This window comes from Harpegnathos saltator, unplaced genomic scaffold (genome assembly GCF_003227715.2).
Source record: "Harpegnathos saltator strain DR-91 unplaced genomic scaffold, Hsal_v8.6 scaffold605, whole genome shotgun sequence".
NCBI classification, from domain to species: Eukaryota; Metazoa; Arthropoda; class Insecta; order Hymenoptera; family Formicidae; genus Harpegnathos; species Harpegnathos saltator.
This window is the reverse complement of record NW_020230433.1, coordinates 34,268-59,858: the sequence shown is the minus strand read 5'-3', so window position 1 is coordinate 59,858 and position 25,591 is coordinate 34,268. Positions and strand designations below refer to the sequence as shown.

The 25,591-nt window shown below is 40.9% G+C and overlaps 6 protein-coding genes across 11 annotated transcripts in view; 3 read left to right on the top strand and 3 right to left on the bottom strand.

Moving 5' to 3' along the window:
* Positions 1-7,454, top strand: part of LOC105182844 (TOX high mobility group box family member 3) — a 30,876-nt gene extending 23,422 nt beyond the window's left edge. The window contains exons 5-11 of one of the 4 annotated variants that reach the window (XM_025304399.1): positions 2,424-2,787; positions 3,215-3,327; positions 4,403-4,538; positions 4,722-5,072; positions 5,343-5,435; positions 5,545-5,796; positions 6,089-7,454. In XM_025304399.1, coding sequence (XP_025160184.1) covers positions 2,424-2,787; positions 3,215-3,327; positions 4,403-4,538; positions 4,722-5,072; positions 5,343-5,435; positions 5,545-5,796; positions 6,089-6,211 — 1,432 coding nt within the window. In that variant the 3' untranslated portion in view covers positions 6,212-7,454. Of the gene's footprint in view, positions 1-2,423; positions 2,788-3,214; positions 3,328-4,402; positions 4,539-4,721; positions 5,073-5,342; positions 5,436-5,517; positions 5,817-6,088 lie in introns of those variants that run through there. The other 3 variants (XM_025304400.1, XM_019841261.2, XM_025304401.1) reach the window with 3 other exon arrangements.
* A 2,842-nt stretch (positions 7,455-10,296) lies between these two features.
* Positions 10,297-11,989, top strand: Arp6 (Actin-related protein 6). Its single transcript, XM_011140471.3, has 3 exons — positions 10,297-10,553; positions 10,640-11,611; positions 11,682-11,989. Exons 1-3 carry the CDS (start codon positions 10,480-10,482, stop codon positions 11,809-11,811), a joined length of 1,176 nt encoding a protein of 391 aa, XP_011138773.1. The 5' UTR covers positions 10,297-10,479; the 3' UTR covers positions 11,812-11,989.
* Positions 11,868-13,981, bottom strand: Uba5 (Ubiquitin-like activating enzyme 5). Its single transcript, XM_011140472.3, has 6 exons — positions 13,680-13,981; positions 13,435-13,570; positions 13,158-13,354; positions 12,805-12,991; positions 12,211-12,571; positions 11,868-12,136 (listed from the first exon to the last, which is right to left on the bottom strand). Exons 1-6 carry the CDS (start codon positions 13,817-13,819, stop codon positions 11,964-11,966), a joined length of 1,194 nt encoding a protein of 397 aa, XP_011138774.1. The 5' UTR covers positions 13,820-13,981; the 3' UTR covers positions 11,868-11,963.
* Positions 13,982-15,304: 1,323 nt separating this feature from the next.
* On the bottom strand, positions 15,305-22,197 carry CkIIalpha (casein kinase II subunit alpha). Of its 2 annotated transcripts, none has more exons than XM_019841273.2 (8): positions 21,983-22,197; positions 21,014-21,245; positions 20,785-20,896; positions 20,456-20,668; positions 19,525-19,719; positions 19,030-19,381; positions 18,859-18,936; positions 15,305-17,787 (listed from the first exon to the last, which is right to left on the bottom strand). In XM_019841273.2, the coding sequence occupies exons 2-8, from the start codon at positions 21,106-21,108 to the stop codon at positions 17,669-17,671; spliced, it is 1,164 nt and encodes a 387-aa protein (XP_019696832.1). In that variant the 5' UTR covers positions 21,109-21,245; positions 21,983-22,197; the 3' UTR covers positions 15,305-17,668. The 2 variants fall into 2 exon arrangements, with proteins under 2 accessions (XP_019696832.1, XP_011138777.1); XM_011140475.3 differs by having other exon boundaries at positions 18,843-18,936; positions 21,983-22,192.
* Positions 22,198-22,923: 726 nt separating this feature from the next.
* On the bottom strand, positions 22,924-24,516 carry veli (L27 and PDZ_signaling domain-containing protein veli). Of its 2 annotated transcripts, none has more exons than XM_025304403.1 (6): positions 24,400-24,516; positions 24,041-24,248; positions 23,868-23,909; positions 23,667-23,779; positions 23,330-23,575; positions 22,924-23,257 (listed from the first exon to the last, which is right to left on the bottom strand). In XM_025304403.1, the coding sequence occupies exons 2-6, from the start codon at positions 24,075-24,077 to the stop codon at positions 23,099-23,101; spliced, it is 597 nt and encodes a 198-aa protein (XP_025160188.1). In that variant the 5' UTR covers positions 24,078-24,248; positions 24,400-24,516; the 3' UTR covers positions 22,924-23,098. The 2 variants fall into 2 exon arrangements, with proteins under 2 accessions (XP_025160188.1, XP_011138780.1); XM_011140478.3 differs by having other exon boundaries at positions 24,321-24,508.
* Positions 24,463-25,384, top strand: LOC105182787 (enkurin). The gene is made up of 3 exons (XM_011140476.3): positions 24,463-24,664; positions 24,790-24,939; positions 25,035-25,384. The coding sequence occupies exons 1-3, from the start codon at positions 24,494-24,496 to the stop codon at positions 25,215-25,217; spliced, it is 504 nt and encodes a 167-aa protein (XP_011138778.1). The 5' UTR covers positions 24,463-24,493; the 3' UTR covers positions 25,218-25,384.
* The last annotated feature ends 207 nt before the right edge of the window (positions 25,385-25,591 follow it).

The following is a 25,591-nucleotide window of genomic DNA, read 5'->3' as shown; positions in this document are numbered from 1 at the left end:
CATTCCGTAATAGAGAGCAGAGAACATAATCGGCCAGGGAGATCGGCGACGCGCCGGTGCGCGATTCCTGCCTTTGTTCCTCGACAATATTTTTCTTCGTTCTTTTCTTCTCTTTTCGCTTTTCTTCTCCTTTTCTCTCTCTCTCTCTCCCTCCCTCTCTCTCTCTCTCTCTCTCTTTTTCTCTTGCACGGGAATGTTAATAACGTTTCTCACTGCCTTCCGTTAGGATTATACGCGCCTCGCCTTTAACCGCGAGGACGCGAGCTCTCCTTTCTTTGTTCCGCGGCGAAATGAAGGAAAATGGTCGGCTGTATGTAGGAACAAACAGATGTACACGCTGCCCCGCGTGCATGCGTGCGTGCGTGCGTGCGTGCGTGCGTGCGCTCGCGCGCGCGCGCGCGCAGTGCGTGGCTGCCTTGCGTCTACGCAAGAGGTATACACCGAGGCTATGATTTACCGTGTATTAAGCCTACCGAGTAACGTTCGTGAGAACCTGCCATTACGTAGTCTTACGACCGCAATTTAGGACGTCGAGACTCTTTTTCGTCTCTTCTCCCCCTCCCCCCTCTCTCTCTCTCTCTCTCTCTCTCTGTCTTTTTCTCCCTGTCTCTCTTTTTTTCTTTCTTTTTTAACGGACGCACGTAGCTCTCTCGCGAGAGAGCTTCGGACATGGGAGATCGCGTCTCGGAGCCCTTCGTCGCTCTCCTCTCGTCCGGGGGTAGCCCTCTCGGCCTCTCCTACCCGGAGCCGCGCCGAGAGTGAATAGTATCGAGCGAACGAGTACTTTGCTCCGCGAATTACATACTGTAATCACTCCGGTTAGGCAGGGGAGGCATACATGCATACGTATGTGTACGTAGGTGTGTACGTATGCACCGAATGGAAAAGTATCGTCGATCGTCGAGATGCGGCCCATCGGTCCCGCGAAGGAGGGAAATCGGCTCGTTCGGAAAAGAAGTCGTCGCTTGCAAGTGACGGTCGACACACGCTCGAAGGGGATATCGGGCTGAATTAACAAATCCGGATTAAATGGGACGAGATTCGTCGACCTCGGGAGCAAAATACGACAGAGAGAAACGGCGAGTTACGAAAGACGGCGTGTCGAAACGAGAGAAGCAAACGCACCGAAAGGCTGTGCCCGCTGCCTGCCGCGCGACGAGCCTCCGTCGCGAGAACCGCCGGTCTGTTTCTCTCTTTTCGTTTTTTTTTTCTCTCCTCGCCAATGTCGTCGGATTCCAAGTTTCGCTCGGGCGCGTAAACAACTCGAGGCTGAAGCTACACGTCGGGATTAGTTCGTCGAGATGTGAAACTCGCTTCCGCTTAGATTGAAAAGCAAGCAACGGTGTTACTTTTAATCGTTCGCGAATGGCGGGGGGCGGGGCACGGGGGAGGACGGGAAGAAAAACAGAGGGGAAGGGGGAGGGGAGAAGAGAGGAAAATGTGGAAGCCGTCGCAAATACGACGCTATTTCTCCGAAATAGCGCTTCGGATTTCCACGGGTCGATAGGAGCCTGGAAAGAGGGTGTAAACTCAATGTGCTCTCTCTCTCTCTCTCTCTCTCTCTCTCTCTCTCTCTCTCTCTCTCTCTCTCTCTCTCTCGACGGCGCTCCGTCGCCGTCGGTGGGAGAGAAGGTAGTAGTGGAAACATTAGGGCGCGCGGGCTGAAGCAGAAGGAGGACAGAAGGGAAATGATATAGAGTAGGCTGTAAATCCTCCGACGCTGACGCAGCGCCGGCCATATCTCAAAAGTTATCCAATTTGCGTTAAAATAGCGAAGGTGTATGGCGCTGTACACGTATATTCACCTTCTTTCGCCGACATCGCCGCTCGAACCTCGTTCCCGATGCGTTTATCTCGGCCGAAGAGCGATTTACGCACACGCTCGCGCGCTCGCCGCTCCGCCGAGAGAGAGAGAGAGAGAGAGAGAGAGAGAGAGAGAGAGAGAGAAAGAGAGACCACCAGCACACGCTCTTAACGCGCGCGCTCCTTCGCTCCGGAGGAGCTCGAGCGAGCGAGCGTTCCGAAGCAATTTCTGCGTTTCCGTCTGTCCGTTGTATATCCGAGAAAACGGTTAAATCGCGATATAGTCCGCGCGAACGGCCGCGATTTACGATCGCTCGGCGATAAAAGTCAGCGGAGACAAATCGACCGCGAATGGAAAAACGTAACGAGCCGACAACAACGGTCTCTCTCACGGTCTCTTTCTCTCTCTCTCTCTCTCTCTCTCTCTCGTGTGCATCACGCGGCGCGCGAATGTTTCTCTCAAAAGCCGCGTGCGCTTTTCAGTTACTCTCGTCGCAGCGGGTCCGCGTTTCTTCCTCCAGCGTGTGCGACTCGTGAGAGGAAAGAGAATCCTCTTATCGTTTTTCTAAAAGAATCTCTTCATCATTGTCTCTCTTTCTCTATATCGCGTGTATTCGCAGCTCGGCATACGGCAGCTCCCAGAGCTCGTACGCGACGATGAGCTCACCGCGTCAGCAGCAACACAGCGGACAGCAGCTGATGATGCTGCAGCAGCAACAGCAGCAGCAACAGCAGCAGCAGCAGCAGCAAGTTCAGATGCAGCACATGCAGTACATGCATTCTCAGCAGCAACCGCAGCAGCAGCAGCTGCAACAGCAGCAGCAGCAGCAACAGCAACAGCAGCAGCAACAACAGCAGCAGATACAATACAGGAGTCCCACCGGAGGCAGCCCAAACGCTATACAGGCCAACAATATCCCGGAGGCGAACAACAACACCACGACGAGTGAAGACAGCGACGACAGTACTCCGCATTCCGGAATGGTGAGTCGAGTCACGTGCAACTACATAAATCATCGTTATTGACGTGTTTTTATGCAAATTATCGTTCGATCGTGCAATTGGCCAAACGAATTTTTCTAAGCGCTAATATCAACACCATGTTTCCTCCGCTATCTATATTTACTACTATTCTCGCGCAGTTTTTTTTTCTTTTTTTTTTTCTTTTTTCTTTTCTACCGCGTAGATTTGGTCGGTTGGCTGGATAAACCACCGCGCACCGTTACATAACGCCTATTATCTTCCGCATTAAAATATTATCCGCTCGAGGAAGATCGCGCGCGATCGTCGGTAATGAAACGTTTTCAATTACGGCAATTTCCGAGGTTTCTCAGTTCGTAGTGAACGTGGATACATTTTTACACATAATATGTGCGTACACGTATATCCTTCTTCTCCCTTTCCCCTTCAGATCACGGTGATGAAACGACTGTCGCCGGAACCGGCCGACGCCGGGGCGAAGAACCAAAGGAAAACAAAGCCGCAGAAGAAGAAGAAGAAGAGAGACCCCAACGAGCCACAAAAGTGAGTAACAACGTTCTAGTTATTATCAACAAAGAAAAAAAGAAAGAAGGAATGAAAGAAAGAAAGAAAGAAGGAAAGAAAGGAAGAAAGGGAAGAAAAGAGAGGAGAGAGATGAGGTCTGAGAGATCCGTCTGTATCTGTTAAATCTCGCGGAAGCTCGTCCCGAGCAAAGTTCCGCACGGAGGATGACACCGTTTCAACGTTTCTCTCCCCCCCCCTCTCTCTCTCTCTCTCTCTCTCTCTCTCTCTCGCCCTCGGAAAAAATATGTCTCGCTTTGCTCTCCGGGCGAAATTTTATTGCTCGTGCCGAGAGATATAAATATACGTAGCGTAAGAAAAAAGCAATTCTCTTCGCGCGTGTTCCCCGCAACAATGCGAAACTACGCGAGCACAACGGAGCGTATTTCCGTTGAATTAGTATTATCCGTGTTTGCGCGCGACAAATACAGAAGTACGTCGGCTACACGCACGGGAACGGCATTATTCCGTTTGGTATACGCTAAATCATATAGCGTATATCAAAGGTATTACGTGTCAACAATTCCACGTCTACGCCAGTGGTGGTCTCGCATTAACCGGCGTAAGTTATTGCCGTTGTAAATTAGCAATTAACGTTATTGTTGCGATGTAAATGTAGGACATGTTGGGACAAGAGGAAGCCGCGGCGGCTAGGACGAGCGAAGGGACAGCGGAGGCGAGGACGAGCAAGAGAGAGAGCGAGGGCGGGGGCGGGGGCGAGGCTCGATGTTACAGTGTGCAGTGTAGAATGGAGAGAAAGAGGGAGGGGGCGGGGGAGGGAGAGAGAGGAAGCTAAGCTATATCTGTTCAACTATAGAAACATGAACCCCTCGATATTCCCGTTGGAATGGTCGCCAGCACGCTGGCGGCTTGTTAAAGAGGACGAGGAATAAATGTAGCCGGGGCGGTGCGATAACCCTGCTGCGGAAGAGGACCGGCAAATCAGAACCGCGCGTTCTATTTTCGAAGCGTCCTTAGCACACACGGATTTAAATGATTATTACATTCGCAGCGACCGCCGGTAAATCTCACACGTTCGTTCGATCGATGTTCACAGACCGGTGTCGGCGTACGCCCTTTTCTTCAGAGACACTCAGGCGGCGATCAAGGGGCAAAATCCAACCGCCACCTTCGGCGAGGTGTCGAAGATCGTCGCGTCCATGTGGGACGCGTTAGAAACTGAGCACAAAAATGTAAGTGTTTATGGCGCGTATGAACGGTCTTGTGTTATCGAATTATATTAATCGCAAGCTTGATATCAATCGTGTGTTTCTGTGCGATTGTTTAATCGTATTGGTCTAGTTGACTCGTGTGTGTAATAGCACAGCAGGATGTTTCCTCGATTGTCGATAAATCAACGTGCGAATCTCTCGTAGGTTTACAAAAAGAAGACCGAGGCGGCCAAGAAGGAATATCTGAAGGCGCTCGCAGCGTACAGGGCATCCCTGGTCAGCAAGGGCGCGGGTGAGAACGAACAGCAACAGCAACCCCAGCAGCAGCAACAGCAGCAGCAGCAGCAGCAACAGATGCAATACAGCGGATATTCGAGCTACGCTGGTAACGCTGCTCCTGGAAATGTAACATATCAGGTATACAGCCCGCAGCATCAACCTCCGTCGCCTCAGCAGCAGCATCAACAGCAACAGCAGCAGCAGCAACAGCAGCAGATGGCCATCAACAAGAAGTCGCCGCATCACTTGGCGATGCAGGGAAATCCTCAACAACAGGTACGACAGCTTCATACGCGGTAGAATTATTTGACGAAGGGGATTGTATTCATCGCGCACTTTTGTGTACGCTGAGCAGGATTCGCTTCGTTTGCACAGACATTCGCCTTCTACGCTTGTTTATCTACGAAAAAAATCTGCGCCTTTACTTTCCTCACTTGGTTATAACAATGATTTATCCGGTAATCTGAGTCGCGAGCACGGAGAAAAAGACGTGTGAACGACCTCGACCTCGAGGAAAGCCGCATGTGATTTTGTTCCTTTTTGCAGGGTTTAATGGGCAACGTGATGGCGCCACCGCACATGACGCAACAGCAACAGCAGCATATGCAACAGCAGGTCTCTCAGCAACAATATATGCAGGTTGGTCAACTCGTTTCGCTGCTCTGGCTCGGCGTCCGGTATATGTTGTTTGGTGATATGTACTATTTGTGAATTTTTATAGCTTTGTTACAATTTATGTTACGTATAGGTACCGCAGCAACAGCAGGTGCAGCAGGTGCAGGTGCAGCAACAACAGCAGCAACAAATAATACACATGAGTCCACCTAGGGGAGATTTTATCAAGTCTGAAGAGACTTTGTCGAATTCATCGCCAGTGAATCCCTCGCAAGTGGCTATGACGGGACAAAGGCCACCTCCACCTTGTATACATCACGGTTGTCCCAATCCTGCTATATCCAATAACGAGTGGGAGGACGAATACTGCAGTAACGAATGCGTGGTTAGCCATTGCAGGTTTGCGTGAGCATTAAACTCACTATCTCTTTCTCTCTCCTCTCTCTCTCTCTCTCTCTCTCTCTCTCTCTCTCTCTCTCTCTCTCTCTCTCTCTCTCTCCTCTCTCTCTCTCTCTCTCTCTCTCTCTACTGGAAATTTTTGTGAACATATCGTCACATATCTCGCAAAAAATCGTACACAAAACGAACGCGATCGGGATTTTACTCTTGTAAAGTTCACTATATATAAACTTTCCTTCTTTACTTCACACCTACATCTGCTTCGTCGTCTATTTCAGAGATGTATTCAACACGTGGGTATCCTCAAATCAAAATCCTCAGCAAAATTACTCCACGGTGAAATAAGTGTTTTGCAAGGGATGGACTGTGCTAATCGACTACTCAATGGCCTCACAGCTTAATGGCCCGCTGTTAACCTGTAAAGTAAGATATTTAAACGGATGTGTATATAGGTTGGTGAATGGCAACTTTTTAAAGGATCAAGACTGTTTGTGCAACATACAACACATTAGAAATGTTGACGGACAGTCTACAAATGCGTATGCGAATAATGAATGATTATATACAGGTGTGTTTCATGTGAGAGAGCGAGTGTGTTTGTGTGCGTGTATGTGTGTGTGAAACAGAGGCGCGAAAAGTACAGATAAAATCGTTTCTTTTTAGAAAGAGAACTTAGAATATACATTGAAAAGCCTTATCCAAAAAAACTCATTACTCTGGCCAAAGGTCTTCGTTTGTAAGGAGTGTATTGCAACTTGAGCAATGTAAAAAGTGCGTATACACTTATTAGAAATGAATCGACAACCAACTGTTTTGTACTCTCAGATATTCCTTACTGACAGGCAAGGCGTGCCAATTGTATAGACATAATTATACATTTGTTTCTCTCCCCCCCTTTTTTTGTTTCTTTTTTCCTAATGTTATAGTTAGAGAGCCACGGTGTTTTTCTTTCAATCATAAGTTCATTGGCAAGCGTCGCAAAGACTTGCTCTTTGAATTGAATTGTCTCGAGAGCTGTGTTTCTTAAAACATTTTTGCACTCGTCATTACGACGTCGACAAATGACACAGTACAAGTAATAAAAAAAAGAAGAAAACACGGAAGCAGCGTGTGAAACGTGTAAATAAGTCTGCACTACGTTCCAACGTGCGTTTCGTTCGCGACGTGAGAGCAATGAACGAGGATGAGAGGAGGAGGAGAAGGAGGTGGAGGAGGAGGAGGAGGATTTGTAATAGTGTGCTGTATGACGTGACAGTGCCATGGTCACTAATTGTCATGTTTCACTTTAATACATATGGGGTTCTTATATAAGAGAATTTTAGGAGATATATTCGTATATACATACACACATATTTCCGATTAGGTGTACATTTTTCATTGTTTCATTAACGCGGAAGTGCATCCCGTTTGAGTTGAATCGCCGTTAGATGTAAACGATCGTTTCTCGTCTTTCCCTCTTTGTTTTAGTTTTCTTTTAATAATGTAATGCAATTCCAGCTCATCGCGTGATACGTATGAAACTTCGTTCGGACAGCAACAAGTCGCGGCAGCGTACTTTCTCTTACGGTTGGGTCTCTCTCATCTCGTGTATTGCGTCACGCGAGTATCGTCCACCATGATCGCGGGAGAATCTTTTGATTTTTGTCTCACACACATAGCCCGATCTTTGTGGTCAGCTTTCCACAAGAGAGTGTTGTGCATTCCGTCTCTGTTCGTACGATGTGGAATACATTCGACTGACGGACACGCGCGAAGAATCCGTATTTTCGTGTAGTACCGTTCTCTTAGATAAAAATAGCACGTATATACATGTATATGTATGATACTAATTAGCCTCCGGTTCCATCGCGGTCTGAAAGAAGACCTAAATATTACGCATCTAGACTAGAAACAATACGAATAAAACAGGACGTTACTGTGCGACTTATTTTTATATCGATACTACAGAGCCAATCAATAGGTAACAGTACAGTTTTTCATATGTAAAATTACGGACAGTACGTAAAAAGAAGAGCGGTAAAATCAGAACGGTCGAGACAACACTAGACAACGCGGATCCGATATTTTTCTAAACGCGCGTACCAATCAACGTCGTAAAGAAGACGCGAAAAATGCATTCCCCGTATTGATTTTGAATTGCGTGTCTTCTCTGTCAGCGCCTTCCAAACGCGTATACCGCTAGTGCGGATGTGACTAGTTACCGATGTAACGTTTTTAAACACAAATAGCCCAGTCATATCGAGATAGGTCACGCGGAAGTTGTCGAGCACATCATCGTAAATGGCTCGATCATTTTTAGATATAAACGAAAAGAAAAGCAAAATATCTCTCTCTCTCTTTCTCTCTCTCTCTCTCTCTCTCTCTCTCTCTCTCTCTCTCTCTTTCTCGGTATATACATATATATACATATATGTATATATATATATATATACGTTTGTAAATTGAAATATAAAGTCGAAGACACACGGAGATTTGATGTTGCAGTGTTGCAAAAAAGAGAGAGAGAGAGAGGGGGGGAGATATATATATAGAGAGAGAGAGAGAGAGAGAGAGAGAGAGAGAGAGAGAGAGAGGAAAACGACTCATAACCCCGATATTATTTGAGAATGTCATACGCAACATTCTCTCGCTATTGTACGAGTCGATTGCCTGAGAACGGTCCGAGAAAAATCTCACGCGTTTGCGATCGCCGGTTGAAATGCACTTGTAACGTAGGCCTTGAAATAAACCGGTACAACGTGAAGAATTCTTATGTACGAAACGGGAAAGAAAATATGTCCTTCCACGCATTCGATTCAGCGATGATAATCTCGCGATATCTGACACGCGGACATGCGAGGTTGCGCCTATGTACGTCAATAGGCCAGCGTCTCTCCCAAACGACAGTTCGTCCGAACGGACTGATTTCGTTTTCTTTTTCCTTTTTCTGCCTTTTCTTTGTTCTTCTGTCTTTCTTCTTTCCTCTTTATATGAATTTTATCACGAATGTTTTTAATATCCTTATGTAAATATACGAGATATATTCTCTGTAGGTTTATAAGTTATAATGTAAACATAATCGATATATTGTATTATATTAATAATAATACAATTTGTGGTATATTATACGAAGGTATATAAATATAAATATGAATATAAATATATAAATATATATAAATATATATATATATGTATGTATACATATACATATAGGGTTATATAAAAAGATAATTATACTTGATTACTTCAATGAGATAGGATATTAATTTACCGAAACAGCCCTCTTATAGGTAACGGGACTTATACAAGTTTAGTACACGGTTGTGTGAGGGAAAGGAGCACGTATGGGGAGAGATCCTCAATCGTATCGCGCGTGGTGTAAAAATACAGAAATTTACTTAAAAACTTAAGTCCGTCGGCATGGACGTTTCGATCAACGAGACCATCGAACACGCGAGCCACAATTCCGCAGAATTTATTTTATAAGTTTGTTCGGTTGAGAGATCGAGGCGTCCACACACCATGCGCATATACACGTAAAACATATATGACACGCGCGCGCGCGCGCCCACACTCTTCGTTACTTTGTGCTCTTATGTGAATTTTTGTGCAAAGAGCTCTATCCTCGACACGAAAAACAAAAGCCGCAACTTTTGCAACGTTGACCGTAATCATATTTAAAAAGAAAAGAAAAAAGAAAATAAAAAAACGTCTGTATTAAAAGGAATAAATTTAGAAGGTATCGAGCATGTACTGTAGCGTTAGCACTATACATCAAATGCTAATATATCATAGTAATTTCCAGAATGAATTTATGTTAAATTTTTATTGTTTTATGTACAGAGACACAATTAAACGATTTCAGTCCCGACGGTGTCACAGAGATATTCATTATCCTTCCACCCACATCGAAACACTATTTCGTGCAAGCGTATCAAACGAAATGCAAGCATTGTGCAGCTTATTAAAACAACATATAATGTTTAAGCTCTATTTGAATTACTTTAGAGCCTGTGTCACTTGAATTACTATCCATTATGTTATATAATGTGTGCAATCGGAGGAAATATTTAAAATATTACAAAATGCTACAAAATATTTAAAAATATATACATTATATATATAGCTTTATAATTGTAAGTTTAACTAAAAAAGAAGTTTTGTATATAAAAATTAATATTTTTCTAAAACAACGAGAAGATAGTTTCTGCAGAAAAATATTAAAGTCGGTTCAAGTCTAAGCTGTATTTGTTGAAATCGGTAAATTATAGTTTGAGTCTTGACTAAATTTTAAAGACAATAAATTGTGGTTTGAGTCTTAGTTAAAATCTTAAACGTCAAAGCAGAAAGAAGAAGGAGAGAGGTCATAGGCCACTTTTAACCGAGCCTAGTGACCCTCGAATAGGAGTCCGGTCAATCGGTCATAATTTTAATTGGCTGAGAGCTTATTTGAAGCAAAATAGCGGAACCAATCATATTCTCCCTTCAAGTACCATACGCGCTCTCAGAGAGCGCTGCTAACGCTAATCATTTTCGCTCCATAAGAGTTTGCACGCCCTGATGGTTATTCTCAGCACCGGTAAAAATACTTCGGGCTCTTTTTAAATTTTTGTTGTAACTGTTACTGCTATTACAAGGAGATTTATTGTTAGTTTTGTTGTATGTTCAATGTCGTGTTTAAGAGCTTAAAATGAGCAATTCTACCTTTATTCTCGATAATGGTGCTTACACGGCAAAAGCTGGTTTATCCGTAGAGACACCCAAGTGAGTAGAATGTCAACGCAACTAAATGCAGCTGAAAATTATGCAGCTAACAATATATATTTAATTTATGTATGAAAATGTTTTAGACTGGTACCGAACTGTATAATGAAAGCAAAGAGCGAGCGTCGCAGACCTTTTGTAGGAAATCAAATCGAAGAATGTAGGGACGCTTCCGGTCTCTTCTACATTTTACCTTTCCAAAAAGGTTATCTGGTAAACTGGGATATTCAGAAAACTGTATGGGACTATATACTCTCGAAGGAATCCTGTTCAGTAAACTTGAGCCAAATGTCTGTGATAGTCACAGAATCACTGTTTAATTTTATCAATATTCAAGAAGCTATGACAGAAATTTTCTTTGAAGAATACGAGTGTCATAGTCTTCTAGGGATAAATGCAGCGAGCCTTTCCTGTTATAATTATAGAGCGGAGAATCCTGCTGCAAAATGCTGTGTAGTAGTTGACAGTGGTTACAGTTTTACACATATAGTACCTTATATTAATGATATAAAAGTGAAGGAAGGAATACGAAGGATAGATGTGGGTGGCAAGCTTCTGACAAATCACCTGAAAGAGATAATATCTTACCGCCAGTTACATGTTATGGATGAGACGTATGTGATTAACCAGGTGAAAGAAGATTCCTGCTTTGTTTCGCAAGATTTCTTTAAGGACATGGAAAGAGCCAAGTACAAATTGGATAACAATACAATCACTAAAGATTACGTATTACCGGATTATACAACATTACGACGTGGATACCTTAAAGATCCAGAACCACCCAATGAGCAACAGACATTACGCTTAACTAATGAAAGATTCGCGATACCAGAGATATTATTTCATCCATCAGATATTGGTATTCGACAAATGGGAATTCCTGAAGCTATCATGGACTCTGTAAAGGCTTGCGGCGAAGAGATGTGGCCCCACCTTTTATCAAATATCATTCTTACTGGTGGTAACGCGAAATTTCCGGGATTCAGAGACAGAGTCTACAAGGAAGTCAGAAGTTTAGCTCCGGCGGAATACGCGATAAACGTCTATTTACCACAAAAGTATTTTATACGTTCTACCGTTCTCGTTACGTTGAAAGGAACTTACTAATGAATTTGTTTTTACTTTCAGCCCGATTACTTATGCATGGCACGGTGGGAAAAAGCTTTCGCAAGAAGCGATATTCTCCAATCTGTCAGTGACAAGAGAAGAGTACGAGGAAGAAGGGCCGTCTGTGTGTTTCGAAAAGTTTGATATTTAATTCTTCTTTACATATTATTTATTACAGAAAATACCGTAATTAAAAAGAAAAAAGAATTTATGAATCAAAAATAAGTCACGTTTAATACAGATAGATACAAATATTCGAAATGTTGCAAGTGTGGAATGTGTATACTCGACACCAAATTATCTTCAGATACATTTCATTTCTGCCATTAGTTCCTCTAAACTTGTGGATTCGGGAACGGTTTGTTCGCTTTCCGCGTCGGATGGTTGCGTAGGCGGAGCGTACGCGCGTCGTACACCCGGGGCTGTCGATACACTTGATTCTTTGTCCGACTGTCCCTCGTCTACCAATGAGATTCCTATGGAGCAAAATAATATTCAGTTAATATTGAATTCGTACATGTAGAGTTTATAACTATTCGTCTGTACATACCCCACTCGTTCTCTTCGTGCTTTTCGGGCTTCTCCAGGTCAGCTTTCTCTTCAAGCGTTGCTTTGGACGAATTCGGCTGTTGATCTTTTGTCTTTGATAAATACTCTTGCTGTCTTTTCCGGCAAAGAGAATCGCTGCAATTCGGATTCGGCTTCAGGGTCATTTTAGGGAAGAAATCTTCCATAGCATTGTAACCCAAGTAGTGAGACACTTGGCCAAATTCCAGCAGAAGCTTTAAAGTGTTCTGCACTAGGAAACCTGCCACTATGCTCATCGTGGTGGGTAACGACGCGGCACATACGCCTTCGCGCTTCAGGGTCTTCTCGTCGATGCTAGACGCAACGATCAAAGGTGGAGCACACTGAAAATTCGAAGGTAACGATAAAATAATTATAAAATACAGATCTCTCCAATATTATCTATATATCAGAGAGATGTATAGATTATATCAGATGTATATCTAATATAATTATACACAATTTCTATATGTGATTAATATATAATTGTGTATTAGATATAATTATATTCTTAATAAATCATATCTAATAGAATTAGATGAGATATATATATCAAATAAATTTACGTTAATCTTACCGAGTAACAGGCTGTTTCACCAGGTTTGATAAACTGAATGTGACAGGACATGGCATTTTCAGAAACGCCACTTTCGAACCACCTCAGATTAAGTTCATTGCACGCTAAGTTAACCGTCATGCGAGCTTCATAGTTATCAACGCAACTCAATACCAAATCGACCGGGCCTTTTTTCAAACTGCATTTACTGTGAAAGCACATGTGTATTTTTAAAGCAACTACAAAAAAAATTACCACTTAACAATATGACGAAAACTCCCGAATCTACTGTGACAGAGGTAGAAGAATACAGAATATTAATATTAATTAATTTAATATTAAAAAGGCACGCAATTGGACATGGCAATCTATACCTTATTGTGTGCATAAAGTTTTGAAAATAATCGACGGATGTAATATTGTAATCGCATGTTTCAATCTCCACATCGGGATTTATGTGCTGCAAGGTGCATGCCGCAGCTACCACTTTGCTCTGACCTGCTTGATGCGGTTGAAAGAACAGCCTGTTCATATTGGCTAATTCTACGCAATCATAGTCGAATAATATCAGCTGAAACATTCGTAAATATGTATTACTCGCTAGATAATTGTTACAGCAGAGGACAAGAGAAATTATCGCCGTTTATTTACCTTGCCAATACCACATCTCGTCAGCATCTCAGCCGTCACACTGCCGACACCACCAATCCCGACTATGGCTATGGTCAATTCCCTGATTTTCTCGTAATTATCTACGATACCCATACGCTTGAGTGCCATCAACCGACTGAAGCGATGGAGAGTCACCATTGAAGAGAAAAACCGAACAGTAGGACACAATGCATGTATATTTAATATCATTAATTATACAACGGGAATGAAAATTCAGGATCTACCTGTACGGATTCGAATCCACCACCTCCGCTGACATATGTTCGATCTTTTCTCTCATGGACACCGCGTCCTTTTTTCTCCTTACTTCTAGCTCGTTTTCGAGTTCTCTGATTCTCCTTCGCAAGCATTCATCCTCACTCATCTTGCAATGACTAAAAAATTGCTATTTGAGACCAAGATTAATTGTTCCTATAGCTCTCTCACACAGCTGTTCCTAGTCTCAACTGATTGACACGCTGATGTCCTTTTAACTCTCACTTCCTTTCTTCCTCTTCCATCAAGTCCCACTCACACATGTAGCAGTCATTGACCCCGAGGCTCCATCTATCATCATCTACGTTTCTCGGAAACGCATAGCGAACTGCACGAATTTTCACTGTCAGTAACATCAATTTTCTTCCCTCTTCGTATTTTGTTCGCGAAAAGTACACGAAAACGATAATTATTGCTGGCGCAAATAAAATCAGTTGAAATCACTTTGCAGTTCATCGAATTGTCTACAACTGATTAATATCTCCCACGAGAGAGAAATAATAAAAACATGAATGTTCATTCGATGCTACAAAAATTAGAAAAAAGAAAACAGAACGTGATGACGAATCAAAGAGAGGTGTTTTATGTAATTTCGCAAACATACACTTTATCTGCAGCTTGAGAGTTCATTATGTAACTCAATGTTACACGTCAGTTTTGCAACGTTCAACAAACTGCAAATCAACGGGAAATCGTAGAAAAGGAAAAAAAAAACGTAATCGTTATTAGGAGACAGAGGTCAATTGGTTTTGTTAAGAGCGAGATTGTATTTGTTTCTAACTTTTAATCGCAACCGTTACTTTGGTTTTTACTCCCCTTCTTTCATTATTTTTGATTTTCGTAGCGTACCTGGCGTCGCATGACACCGTATCGTTACATTGTGCTCACGCGGACAAAGTCCGTGATGTTTCGCGACAGAGAATGAAGTAGTCTGTGTCTTTTTAATGTTATTTTATAAGTCGCATCCATGAATATTCGACATAGATATCGCAAAAATATTAAATACGCTACACGTCGTCCTTCGCGAGTTACGGAAGTTTAAAATCAATGCAATCCTGCGCACTTTGGCAAATTTTATTGTCGTACCTTAATCATGTCAAAATATTTTGTGTCGTAGCACATTTCGGATTAGCATATACCTATGGCGGTAATTTTTTTTCTTTTCTTTCTTTTTCAATATCGATCGATATTGTATTGTTTGGAGAAAAAATTAACGAGATGAACATGGTGGAGTAGCAAAAAAAGAAAAAGAAAAAAAAAAGACAGGAAAAAGGAAAAAGAAACAAGATCGTCAACCTCGTCAATTTGAACCGCATGAAATGAAAAATAATCCAGTGCACAGTTTTGTCGTACATGTATGACCGTTTTCTGCGAGCGAGCGAGTGAGCGAGCGCACGACAAAAGAAAAGGAAAGAAAAATCGAATTCGTTTGAAGCACCAGCTTCGATTCGAAATTCGAAGTCGGGAGAGCGAGGTGCTTCAAACAAATTTTTATCCGTCATCGTATATTTTGATCTTTCTTCTCTTTTTTTCTTTCTTTCTCTCTAGAGCGATTTGTTATTAGGACGCGAGGAAAAAGGTATCATAGCTCAAAAAGTCATCAGCGCAGTGTTATTATTTCTATCAGTGACAATTCATTATCTTCATTTCTTCAAGCTAATTCTTTTGCTTATTTAAATAGTAATTATTCCCCCCCCCCCTTTCCACCCCGCCTAGTATTCTTTTTTCTCTATAAAACTAAACTAGATTATCGTAAACGTAACATTATGAACAGGAAAGGGTATAAAACTTGGTTAAACAAGTACGTGTACATGTGTATATGTATGCGGCGCATGTGTATGTGTGTGTATTGTTTGATTTTGTGTGTAACATATTTGCGCCGTTCTTGCCGTGTAAAAGCGACTTTCGTTCCTTTCTCCGTCATCCGAGTTAGTCATTTCGTCATACGTGCTAACAACAGCATAAATAACTTTGACGATACGGCGTGCGACAGCCGAATGGAAATAAAAATAAAAAAAAAAAGAAAAATTACTCATATCTATCGCCAAACCGCGTGAATAGTGTGGTTTCAGCGCTCTTTACATAAATGTAATTATCTTATACGTACAGCAACGTTCTTGTTCTTGTATTAGTCTATGCACTTTTTTTCTATTTTTATTTACGTGTTGTGTGTGTGTGTGTATCTTATGTTGCGTGTGTGTATCCTTGAAAATCCTTGAAAAATTTTATATATATATATATATGTACGTATATATAATATATATATATATATATGCATGCATACTTGTACATGTTGACCGACACGATAATAAGGCAAAAACGGCGCAGCGGTTAGACTGAGAGAAGCGAACTTTTACTATTTAACCGATAATGCGGAGCATGCCAATTTCTCATTCACGCTCCGCTTGACTTGACCAATGTACGCATTGTCGAGAGTACAAATGGCGATTGATTCATACATCTCGCCTTAATGATGCATCATCTGTGTATTCATCATACATTAGGAACTGACAAATCCTTGGAAAATGATATAAAAAGATACAGTGTACAAGTGGGGCGTGTGTTGTATTCCTATACATTCTTTACAAGTGTGTATGTCCTCGTCTCGATATACAAATCTTCACGAATGTACACGATGAGTCGACCTTACATATTATTTATATCGATATAATAATCCACGTGTAATCCACTTCGTAACAAAGATACTGTCGTTATATCGTTATTTTTAATGAACCATGGAACCATGGAAAGCAAACCTTGTTCAATAGTCGGCGTAAGACTGACCAGCGCATGGAGACCGAGTTTTACAAATATACATGTTCTAATATTTTAAACTATGCGTGTATGTCTGCAGTTTGTGTGTGTGTGTGTGTGTGTGTGTGTGTCGATAACGTTTTACGGACTTTGTGCCAAGTGTTTGAGGTGCCTGTGAATTTTGCTTGCGTTTATCGAAATTGGCATTAGCTGCCACTTGTCCCGATATGGATCAATTCCATCTTTCTTTCTTTTTTCAGCGGTCTTCACCGAGAGGAGAACGATCGTATCAGTCGCGAGAAAACACAATATGCAATACACTAGCGAACATTGAGGGTAGACTGTTAATTTTGATGTCTTGCATATCGCGCGTCTCTTCGAACTCGACGATGCCTCGATTCTCCTCAAAGAGCAACGACCGACCAAAATTGGTCGGTATTAGCCACTTTGTCTCGCTGGACGCACAGAAGCAGGTATTCACAGAGCACAAAGAGTACTTGGCTATAACAAACATTTTATTCAACTATTATTGTGGTATCAGATATAAACGAACATTTTTATCGTCGTTAAAAATACTAAACTGAATGGCCTAAGGTATGTATATGTATGTGTGCTTGTACGTGTGTATGTGTGTGTGTATGTGTACGTGTCTGTATGTGTACGCGAGTACAAGTGTGAATGCGAACGGGTGATTTTTGCTTAAAATCTCCACCGCTTGCTTGTTATCATGTAACCACGAGTAATCGTCTTTCGAATGAGAGTGGATCTAGCTGCATCTTTATGCATTTATAGATCTGCCAAAAACACGATAATAATAGCAACATCAGAAAAAATAGTAGATATAGTAGGGCGCATCGCGAGTCGTGAAACGGAAGTAAGCAACGCGCTGCCTTTGATATCGCATGCACACCGGCCAATATGGACGGAGCATGTGTCTTCACGCGACTGATTTTACGCTGAGGTCCTAATCTCCCGTGATTCTCTAAGTACATCGCGAATTTCGAATGGTTATATGTTTTTGCAGGAGACACAGCAAAGTGAGATACTTCAGTCTTAGTGACGGGATCGATGAAGCCGCTGCTGTTACAAACCAGAATGATTTTGGTGCAGAGAAGAATGTACTTGGCGATACGATATATCTGCTGTTGCATTGTTATATTCTGTAGTAGATCGGGAGTTGGTTTGCCGTTCAGAATTGCTGAACTTATAAGAGTTGAGGCAGTTCTTCCGAAGGGGTCAAACACCCGCTTCCAACGCCTTCCATGCTTTCCAATCCGTTTGTTCCATGGACCGGTACGCTGCTCATTGTTACGCCACGATGATCTGTAATGATCTCCTAGTTAAAAAAAAAATTACCTTCACACGCGGGATTCGTTGCTATGTAAATTATATGTCGCGCGGTATTATGCTGTATATATCGACAGCGAATTTGACGCGGTCGATGTGCATGAGAAGCGATATGGTGAATCGATTACACGATTTCAAAAAATATCGTTCGACAGAATTCGAGTCAGCGGTCTGGTTATGTAAGATCACTGGTGCATTTCCCGTTAGAACGGTCGAGTGCGGTGTTAAAATTTACAAACAATCACGATTTCTCGATTTCGATCGGTCAGCAGGAGCTTTAAGCACGGCAGCGTGAGGAACGGGATTCCAAATGTTTGTGAAGAGAATGTGCCAAGTGTATCATGTATGTGTATTATGTAATTATTGCTCGTAAACGTTGCATTCTTATATTTGTTACGTTCTAATATTATAGATAACGTAGGTGTCGATCGTATAAAGTAATATAACATATGAACTGTACGTGTATATACATATATGCATACACACACATATATATATATATATACACACACACACACATATATATATATATATATATATAACATATAATAAATGTTTTCTATATGTAATACTATATTTACAACTTACGTCTCCTTCATCTTAATTAAATACAAATTGCTTCGATGTAAAGTGCAAACATCTGCGATTATTATATCCTTGCACATTTTTACGTGTGCAAATTTTTACAAGCAAATATTCGTTTTGTATGACACCAATATACACATATACACACACATATATATATATATATGTATATTATATACGCATGTATATACATGCATATGTAGGTTTATATTTTATATGACGAGCTTGTTGTAACGATGAATATATAAAATATAGCAATTTTAGAAAAAGAGATATATACGTAAAGACACAAATTTCGTAATAAGCGTAATAATAACGAAAGCGTAAAAGAAACAAAAGAAAGAATATATTTTACAGTATCGAGTTTTTTTTTATAGTCCAGTGTATAAGTTATATGACATATGTCGATTAGTAGAGTTAGAGGTAGATTAAGGTGGTGACATTACCTGGGCCGCTACTCACCTACAGGCACTGAGCCTGTCATGGGAGTAGGTGATGATGACACCATAGTCAATCGACCTTGTTCTTTTACTATGGGATCTAGAAGCAAACGTATTGCAAAACGTAGAAGCAAATCTGTATTACAAGAAATAAACGTTGAATGTAACAAAATTCATATATGTGCATACTTACAAAAGTAAGGATGCTCCATAGCTTCACGCGCAGTTAATCTTTCGTAATGATCGTAGCGTAGAAGCTTGTCAAGGAAATCCAAGCTCTCCGGTGAAACTAGATGCTGATTTTCTGAATGTACAAAGCGTTCCCAACGCTTACGCGAATGTCGGCCTAAAATGTCGTTGAAACGTGGGTCGAGTTCAATATGATACTTGTCAAGATACTCAAACAGTTCCTCGGTCCCGAGTACTTTTGCAATTCGAACTAATTGGTCATAATTATCGTGTCCATGAAAAAACGGTTCTTTCCTGAATATCATACTCGCTAGCATACATCCCAACGACCACATATCTAATGAATAGTCGTACATCTGCAAAACATCAAAGAATGTCACTTATCGGTTTTCCAAATAATACTTGCACATATCTTGTATATAACTCATTTTCTCTCGCCGTCTTTATGATTTCGTTTGTTCGACTACGCTCCGGCATAGAGAATACAGAATGTACATACTTGATAATCTACAAGTAATTCTGGGCCTTTGAAATAGCGAGAGGCTACTCGAACATTGTATTCTTGACCAGGATGGTAAAACTCCGCAAGTCCCCAGTCGATTAACCGTAATTTTCGGTTTTCATGGTCTATCATAACGTTGTGCGGTTTCACATCCCTGTGCATAATTCCCATACTGTGACAGTAATCTAATGCCTGTACAGAAACCGAACGAGAACAGTTATATTAAACGCTAAGGTATCTTCGTTTTTGCATCCACGATTAGACGGTGTTTCAGTCGTGTACTCTAATATGTTACTTACTACGAGAATATTCACAACTCCAAAATTCAAAAAATTGCTGAAACTTTAAAACTTTTGTTGATGCACCTGTAAGGATGAAAAGGAAGTGTCTTTTTTCACATGTTCACATTTGCTCTCAGAATAAAGTTATATTTTTAGTCATTTTCTAAATTGTAAACAGATAATATGGAAATAAAACTATTAGACCATACATGCGAATGATACTTCTTGTAAAAATTAATGACAGATTTTGATATATTGATAATGTCTTAACCTTGGCAAAACAAAAGTGATACGACAAAAAATAACAACAACACTGATAAGTGATTACACAAAAATAAAGAAAGAAATGGATGAAAGTTATAATCTAAAATTCACAAGTGATTTCTTAACTTCAAAACAAGATGAGACATGTGCAAAAGTTTTCATTTTCATCCAAGGCTGTAGTATCATAAGATAGCATAAAGACAAAATTAAGCAATAACGGACACACCTTGACATTAATACGAGGAAAATGCAAAAAACAGTAATTCAATATTTTCCAGCACTTCCTGGAACCTATGACATACACCTACATCTATCAGAACAATAATCTCAAAGTTTCACCACAAATTGATAATTGGTTCCATTGCACTTAACAATACACGCACTTTTAATAATTCATAGAGGTAGTATCTTATGTCGTAGTCGTTTAGCGTCTGGTATAATTGCTTGAAGTCCGTATTGTTGACATGTTCGAAGATCAATGCTGGTGTCCTCGAAACTGGATCTTTCACAACTGCTTGGAGTGTAATTATGTTGGTCCCACCTTTAAGATTCTCTAAAATTTTTATTTCCCTTTTAATTTTCTTCTTTTTTACAGGCTATAACAAATAAGAAAAATAGTATTAATACCACTTTTCTGCTATCCCTGCTTTATTGGATGGTAAAAAAATATTAGACATTCATTGAAAGCAGTAGCACAGCATAATTAACATACCTTCAATATTTTTACGACACATTTTTCATTGTTTGTAACATTTATGGCTTCAAATACTTCACTATATTTACCCCTGCCTAATTTTCTTACTAACTGGTAATCATCTTGTTGCCTATATCAAGAAGCACAGATATAAGAATCAATATAGATGCTGGTACAGATATAAAGTGGTATACTACAAGTAGCGGTAGCAATAACACCACCAAAACTTTACTATAATAAAGCTCACCCCCAATCAACAACGTAAGATTCGTAGTCCCAGTACTCTCTTGGTTTATGTGAGTTCACATCGGCATAAACTCGTGCTCTACTTGGTAATGCCATTCTCTCCAAAATATTATTATTAATAAGTGCCTTATTGATAGATATACTGTCTCCACTGTCTATTCCAAACTTACAGCTATTAATGACTTTGTTTCCTCTGTTCACCCAGCTACGTACATGTGAGAACAGTAATAAACCTAAACAATATATACACAATTCTGTTAAATTAGATTTGTAATTATACAAAAAAGAATAAGGAAGAAACTAATATATAAACAATAAAAATAGAGGATAATAAGTCAGTTGGGTAAAGCTCATGGTGTACAGAAATTTAATACAGTACCCCCTTGTGAATCTAATACACATATCAGCGTAATAACATAGAAAGCTTAGAAGAAACACAAAACCATAAATATATACTAAAAATACACACGAGAACCTTAAAGCAAGTCCATAGTTGTTAAAAAAACTCAAGGCAATAGCCGAGTACAATAGCAGATATATTACAGTTTGCTGTGATCTTCAGCATGGTATGCGATAAAGTTTCAGGTTTATGCAGATTCTATCGAAACATACGAATGAGGGCGGGATGAAAATACACGGAGAGAAGCATAAACCGAGGTTCTTATCAACTAAAGTGAAGTGAAAGCACTTTATTTCAATATTTTCACTTATCGATTGTACTGCCAGAGGCTCGGGTATGCTCAACGTACCCCGAGATCACTTGGTAGCACGGCAGAGTCCGCCGCCGTTGATGATGGGATTCCGTCGAGGCTTTCATGTTTCCGCGATTCGTAACGAGATTAACATACTAGCGGCCAACAAAGCGAAAGCACGCGCATGCAAGGAGGCACAAGGCACGTACACACATGTACCCGTGGTAAATCACACGCCATCGCGGTCGTGGAATAGAGTAGGCTTATATTGTACTCACCTAGAGCATTCCGAGCTTGAATCTTGACTGGATTAAATAGAATGAATTCCCGATTTTTTTGCGAGAGCGCGGAGCTTACTCGCGTAATAGCTGAGGCCGCGCGGCCGTGTGAAACTCGAGATTTTTGCGGGCGGCCGGCTTCTTAAACGAACGAGATCCAAGATGGCAGCCGGCAACCCGCCATGAACTTCCAAAGTGTAGAAGTCCAGAAACTCTCCGCGTGATCACGAGAGTAGATCGTCTGCGAGATAACGTTCGTGAATTGTTGATTTTTTTCAATTCTGTATTTCTCCACGATCTCTCTTTCGATCTTTGTATAGCATGCAGAAACGAAAATCATACCCATTTTCGATCGAAACGGTTTGGATCATACCGCGAGCAGCTGATGACGTCACGAGTCCGTCTCGTGTCAAACGATCGCGGAAAACGATTGGAATCCTAAATTTACGTACATCGATTTATTCTTATTACATGAGAGCGCATTTACGAAATGTATTTGTGAATAATTATGCAAAATTAATATATATATGTATACACAAATCTGTCGCTAATTATATTCCCTAGGAAACAAAATATTTCATTGGATATAGAGAATCTGATGTCGACGAATCTTTTGGAAAAATAACGTTTCATTCGCGACATGTGAGACGTATGATTGGTCGATATTACTGTTATACTATTAAATTTACGAATTGTTCGGTGGCCGTTATTTTACTTACAGAATTATCAATTAAATTTCTTTTTCTCCTCCTTCCAGGTTCAGTTTCTAGCTATATTCTTTCGTATTGATCAGATATACTTTCAGCATCATAAATAAAAATTTCAAATTTATACACAAATTTATACATAGTGTGCTTACATGTTCTACAAAATTATCTGATACTTTTTACACAGCAAATTACATTACAAGAAAAAAAACCAGCAAAAAGATCGTCCGTACATGAACAGAGATGAGATATATTTATTGATGAATAGGGGAAACATGAATACAATCATATTAAAATGATATATCTCTGAGTCTAATCATAACTGTATAGTATACACAGTTGATACATGTGAATACAATAATTGATAGTTATTTGCTGGATATAATGAAGTATTTTGCACCTATCTTATTTATTGCATATGTTGGCGTCTACGAGCAGCCCTCTGTTTATCAAAACGGAGTTCCATCTCTTCTAGAACACGTGGAGTGTATCGAACCACCAGTTTCACAGAATTTTGCGCCTGCTTCAGTAATTCTACAGCTTTTTCATGATTTTCACCTTCAACGCACTGTAACACATTTTATCCCGATATTGTCCACAATGTTCAACAAGAGTAAAAGATGGAAAGATTTCCACTCACCACTCCGTTGACAGATAAAAGTTGATCTCCACGTTTTAAACCACCATGTCTATCAGCAACTCCACCAGGAATAATGCGAGATATATAAATTGGTGAGTTTTGTTCTTTACCTCCCATTACATTGAAACCAAGTCCTTCCTCGGTTTTTGGCAATTCTACTACTCGTGGATGTGCATGACCTTCACTGGCAGCAAAAGCAGCAACAGTTGCTTTTGCAGTAGCGGATGCACGCACATCCTGTGAACCCTTGATAACACAGTCAGTGATTGTTACGATAAACATGATTGACTGATAAAAAAGCATGTGTTAAACGCTATTTAATTATTGCCATATTTACCTGAATGTCAACAGTCTCATATACATGCTCATATACCTCTCGTACTGCACTAAGAAAATCACTTTGCAACACTTTCTGCAATGCTGCTAACTTTGTCGTGGGAACCTCCCCACCTAAAACAGCATAAATATTGAGAAAGTAGAAAAACATTACTAGCAAATGGAAAGCTGCTTTATCAAAAGCAGCATTATGATTACATACCCTTTTGTAATTTGTCTAATAACTCTATAGACCTTTTGACATCTACAAAAGCAAAAAAATAAGAATTATAATTCATTGCGCAGTGAGCTGATATTGCTTACACTTCTATTCTGTTTTTATTTCAGTATTTTAGTATTTCGCGAGAAAATTGCTTGAACAGAATGAAGACTTACCTCTCGCTAAAGTGAGAGGCTCACCCATAGTTGCCATTCCTTTTATATTCCGTAAGTGTTACACGACGTATTTATTTTTTTCCTGTCAACTGTACTTCAATGCGTATGAGCATAACGTGGAGTGTAAAATATAAAAAAAATTACAGCCTAATGTACGGCGTGTTTGTAAGCGACAGCAAAATTACACCTTCAAGCACCAGGGAGTACCCTGGAAAATGGATCAATCGACGTTTGTTTTTCACTCGCTCCCATGGACAAATTTATTAATCAATGAAAGTACCAGAGTCGCCCACCAGTGGCGCTAAAATCTCTTCGAATGACACATGAAGTTGTCGGAAAGGTCTGTTCGTTTTACTCACACTTTGCGTGTTTGTCGTGTCGCATTTTTTCGCCGAGGCAAAACGCGACTAAACGAACGAACCTTTCGTCACAAGGGTGAGAACGAACGATAAGATGGCGGAGGAATCGGTCGCCGCACGGGGAAAAGACTTCATCAAACAGAATATCCTTCGCGTCAAACGTTCCTCTCCGAAGGAACTCAAGCAGCGATCCGTCGACACTCGTCACGGCGACGCGCGTGATTTAAAATATAGCGGACTACTTCCGATTTATGTGCACAAGAAAGTATGAACGCCATTTTTGCCGTTTGCACCTACAGCTTCTCACGCTTACGATAGTCCTCGATCCTTGTATTCTTGCTCGGCGCTGCTTTCTTTTTTTCTTTTCTTAACGTTTCCACGTTTCTTCAGAATTATGGGAAGATACCGAAATTCATCGCTAACGCAAGAGCCTTCGTAAGCGTGGAAACAGAAACGGTGGAACACCGTGAGGAAGATAAGATACCCGAGATACCCTCGTGTCGGTATGTCAGCAAAGAGGAACGAAAGATGTTGTTGGATGTAGGTATAGATAGATTCGCGCGTATATGGATATATTCCTTTAGATAGAATCTCGATAATCTCAAGGGCTTGCGATTTGCGTTTGTCGAGAACAGGGCATGAAGCAGAGATGGGAGAGATTGATGAAGCAATTCCAAGGACTGCCTCTGACCGTCGCGCTGGCGCACGTGCAGAAGAAGAAGGCCAGGATAGAGCGCGAATTGCAAGAACTCGAGAAGGATATCGCGATTGTCGAGCGACACCCGCATATATACGTTTACGACACCGATGACACGTAACAACGTCGATACGCGTTATATGTCTCAACGTGTGCAGGGGAGCCGAGATGTATCCGTCCAAATTTATTTGTATCATCGATATCATGTTTCGACGATGCTCATAAATTATACGCAAATGGAAGCATAAATGGACTTTGATACAGCTAAATGCGCTTCTTTCTGGGGTAGCTTGGTTTCATCTCCGCTCATCATCATATTACTCAATCTTATGCCACATCAAAACGCTACCACCGGATGTGTGTTGAAATTCCTTCTCGCGTTTCCTTATGAACAACAAAAGTCCGATGAAATCCGCCTGCAAAGCATCTGCACCAAGCGCGCCAAAATCTCGTCGTCTGATAACCGTGAAGAAGGACGTCACATAGAAGCGCGAT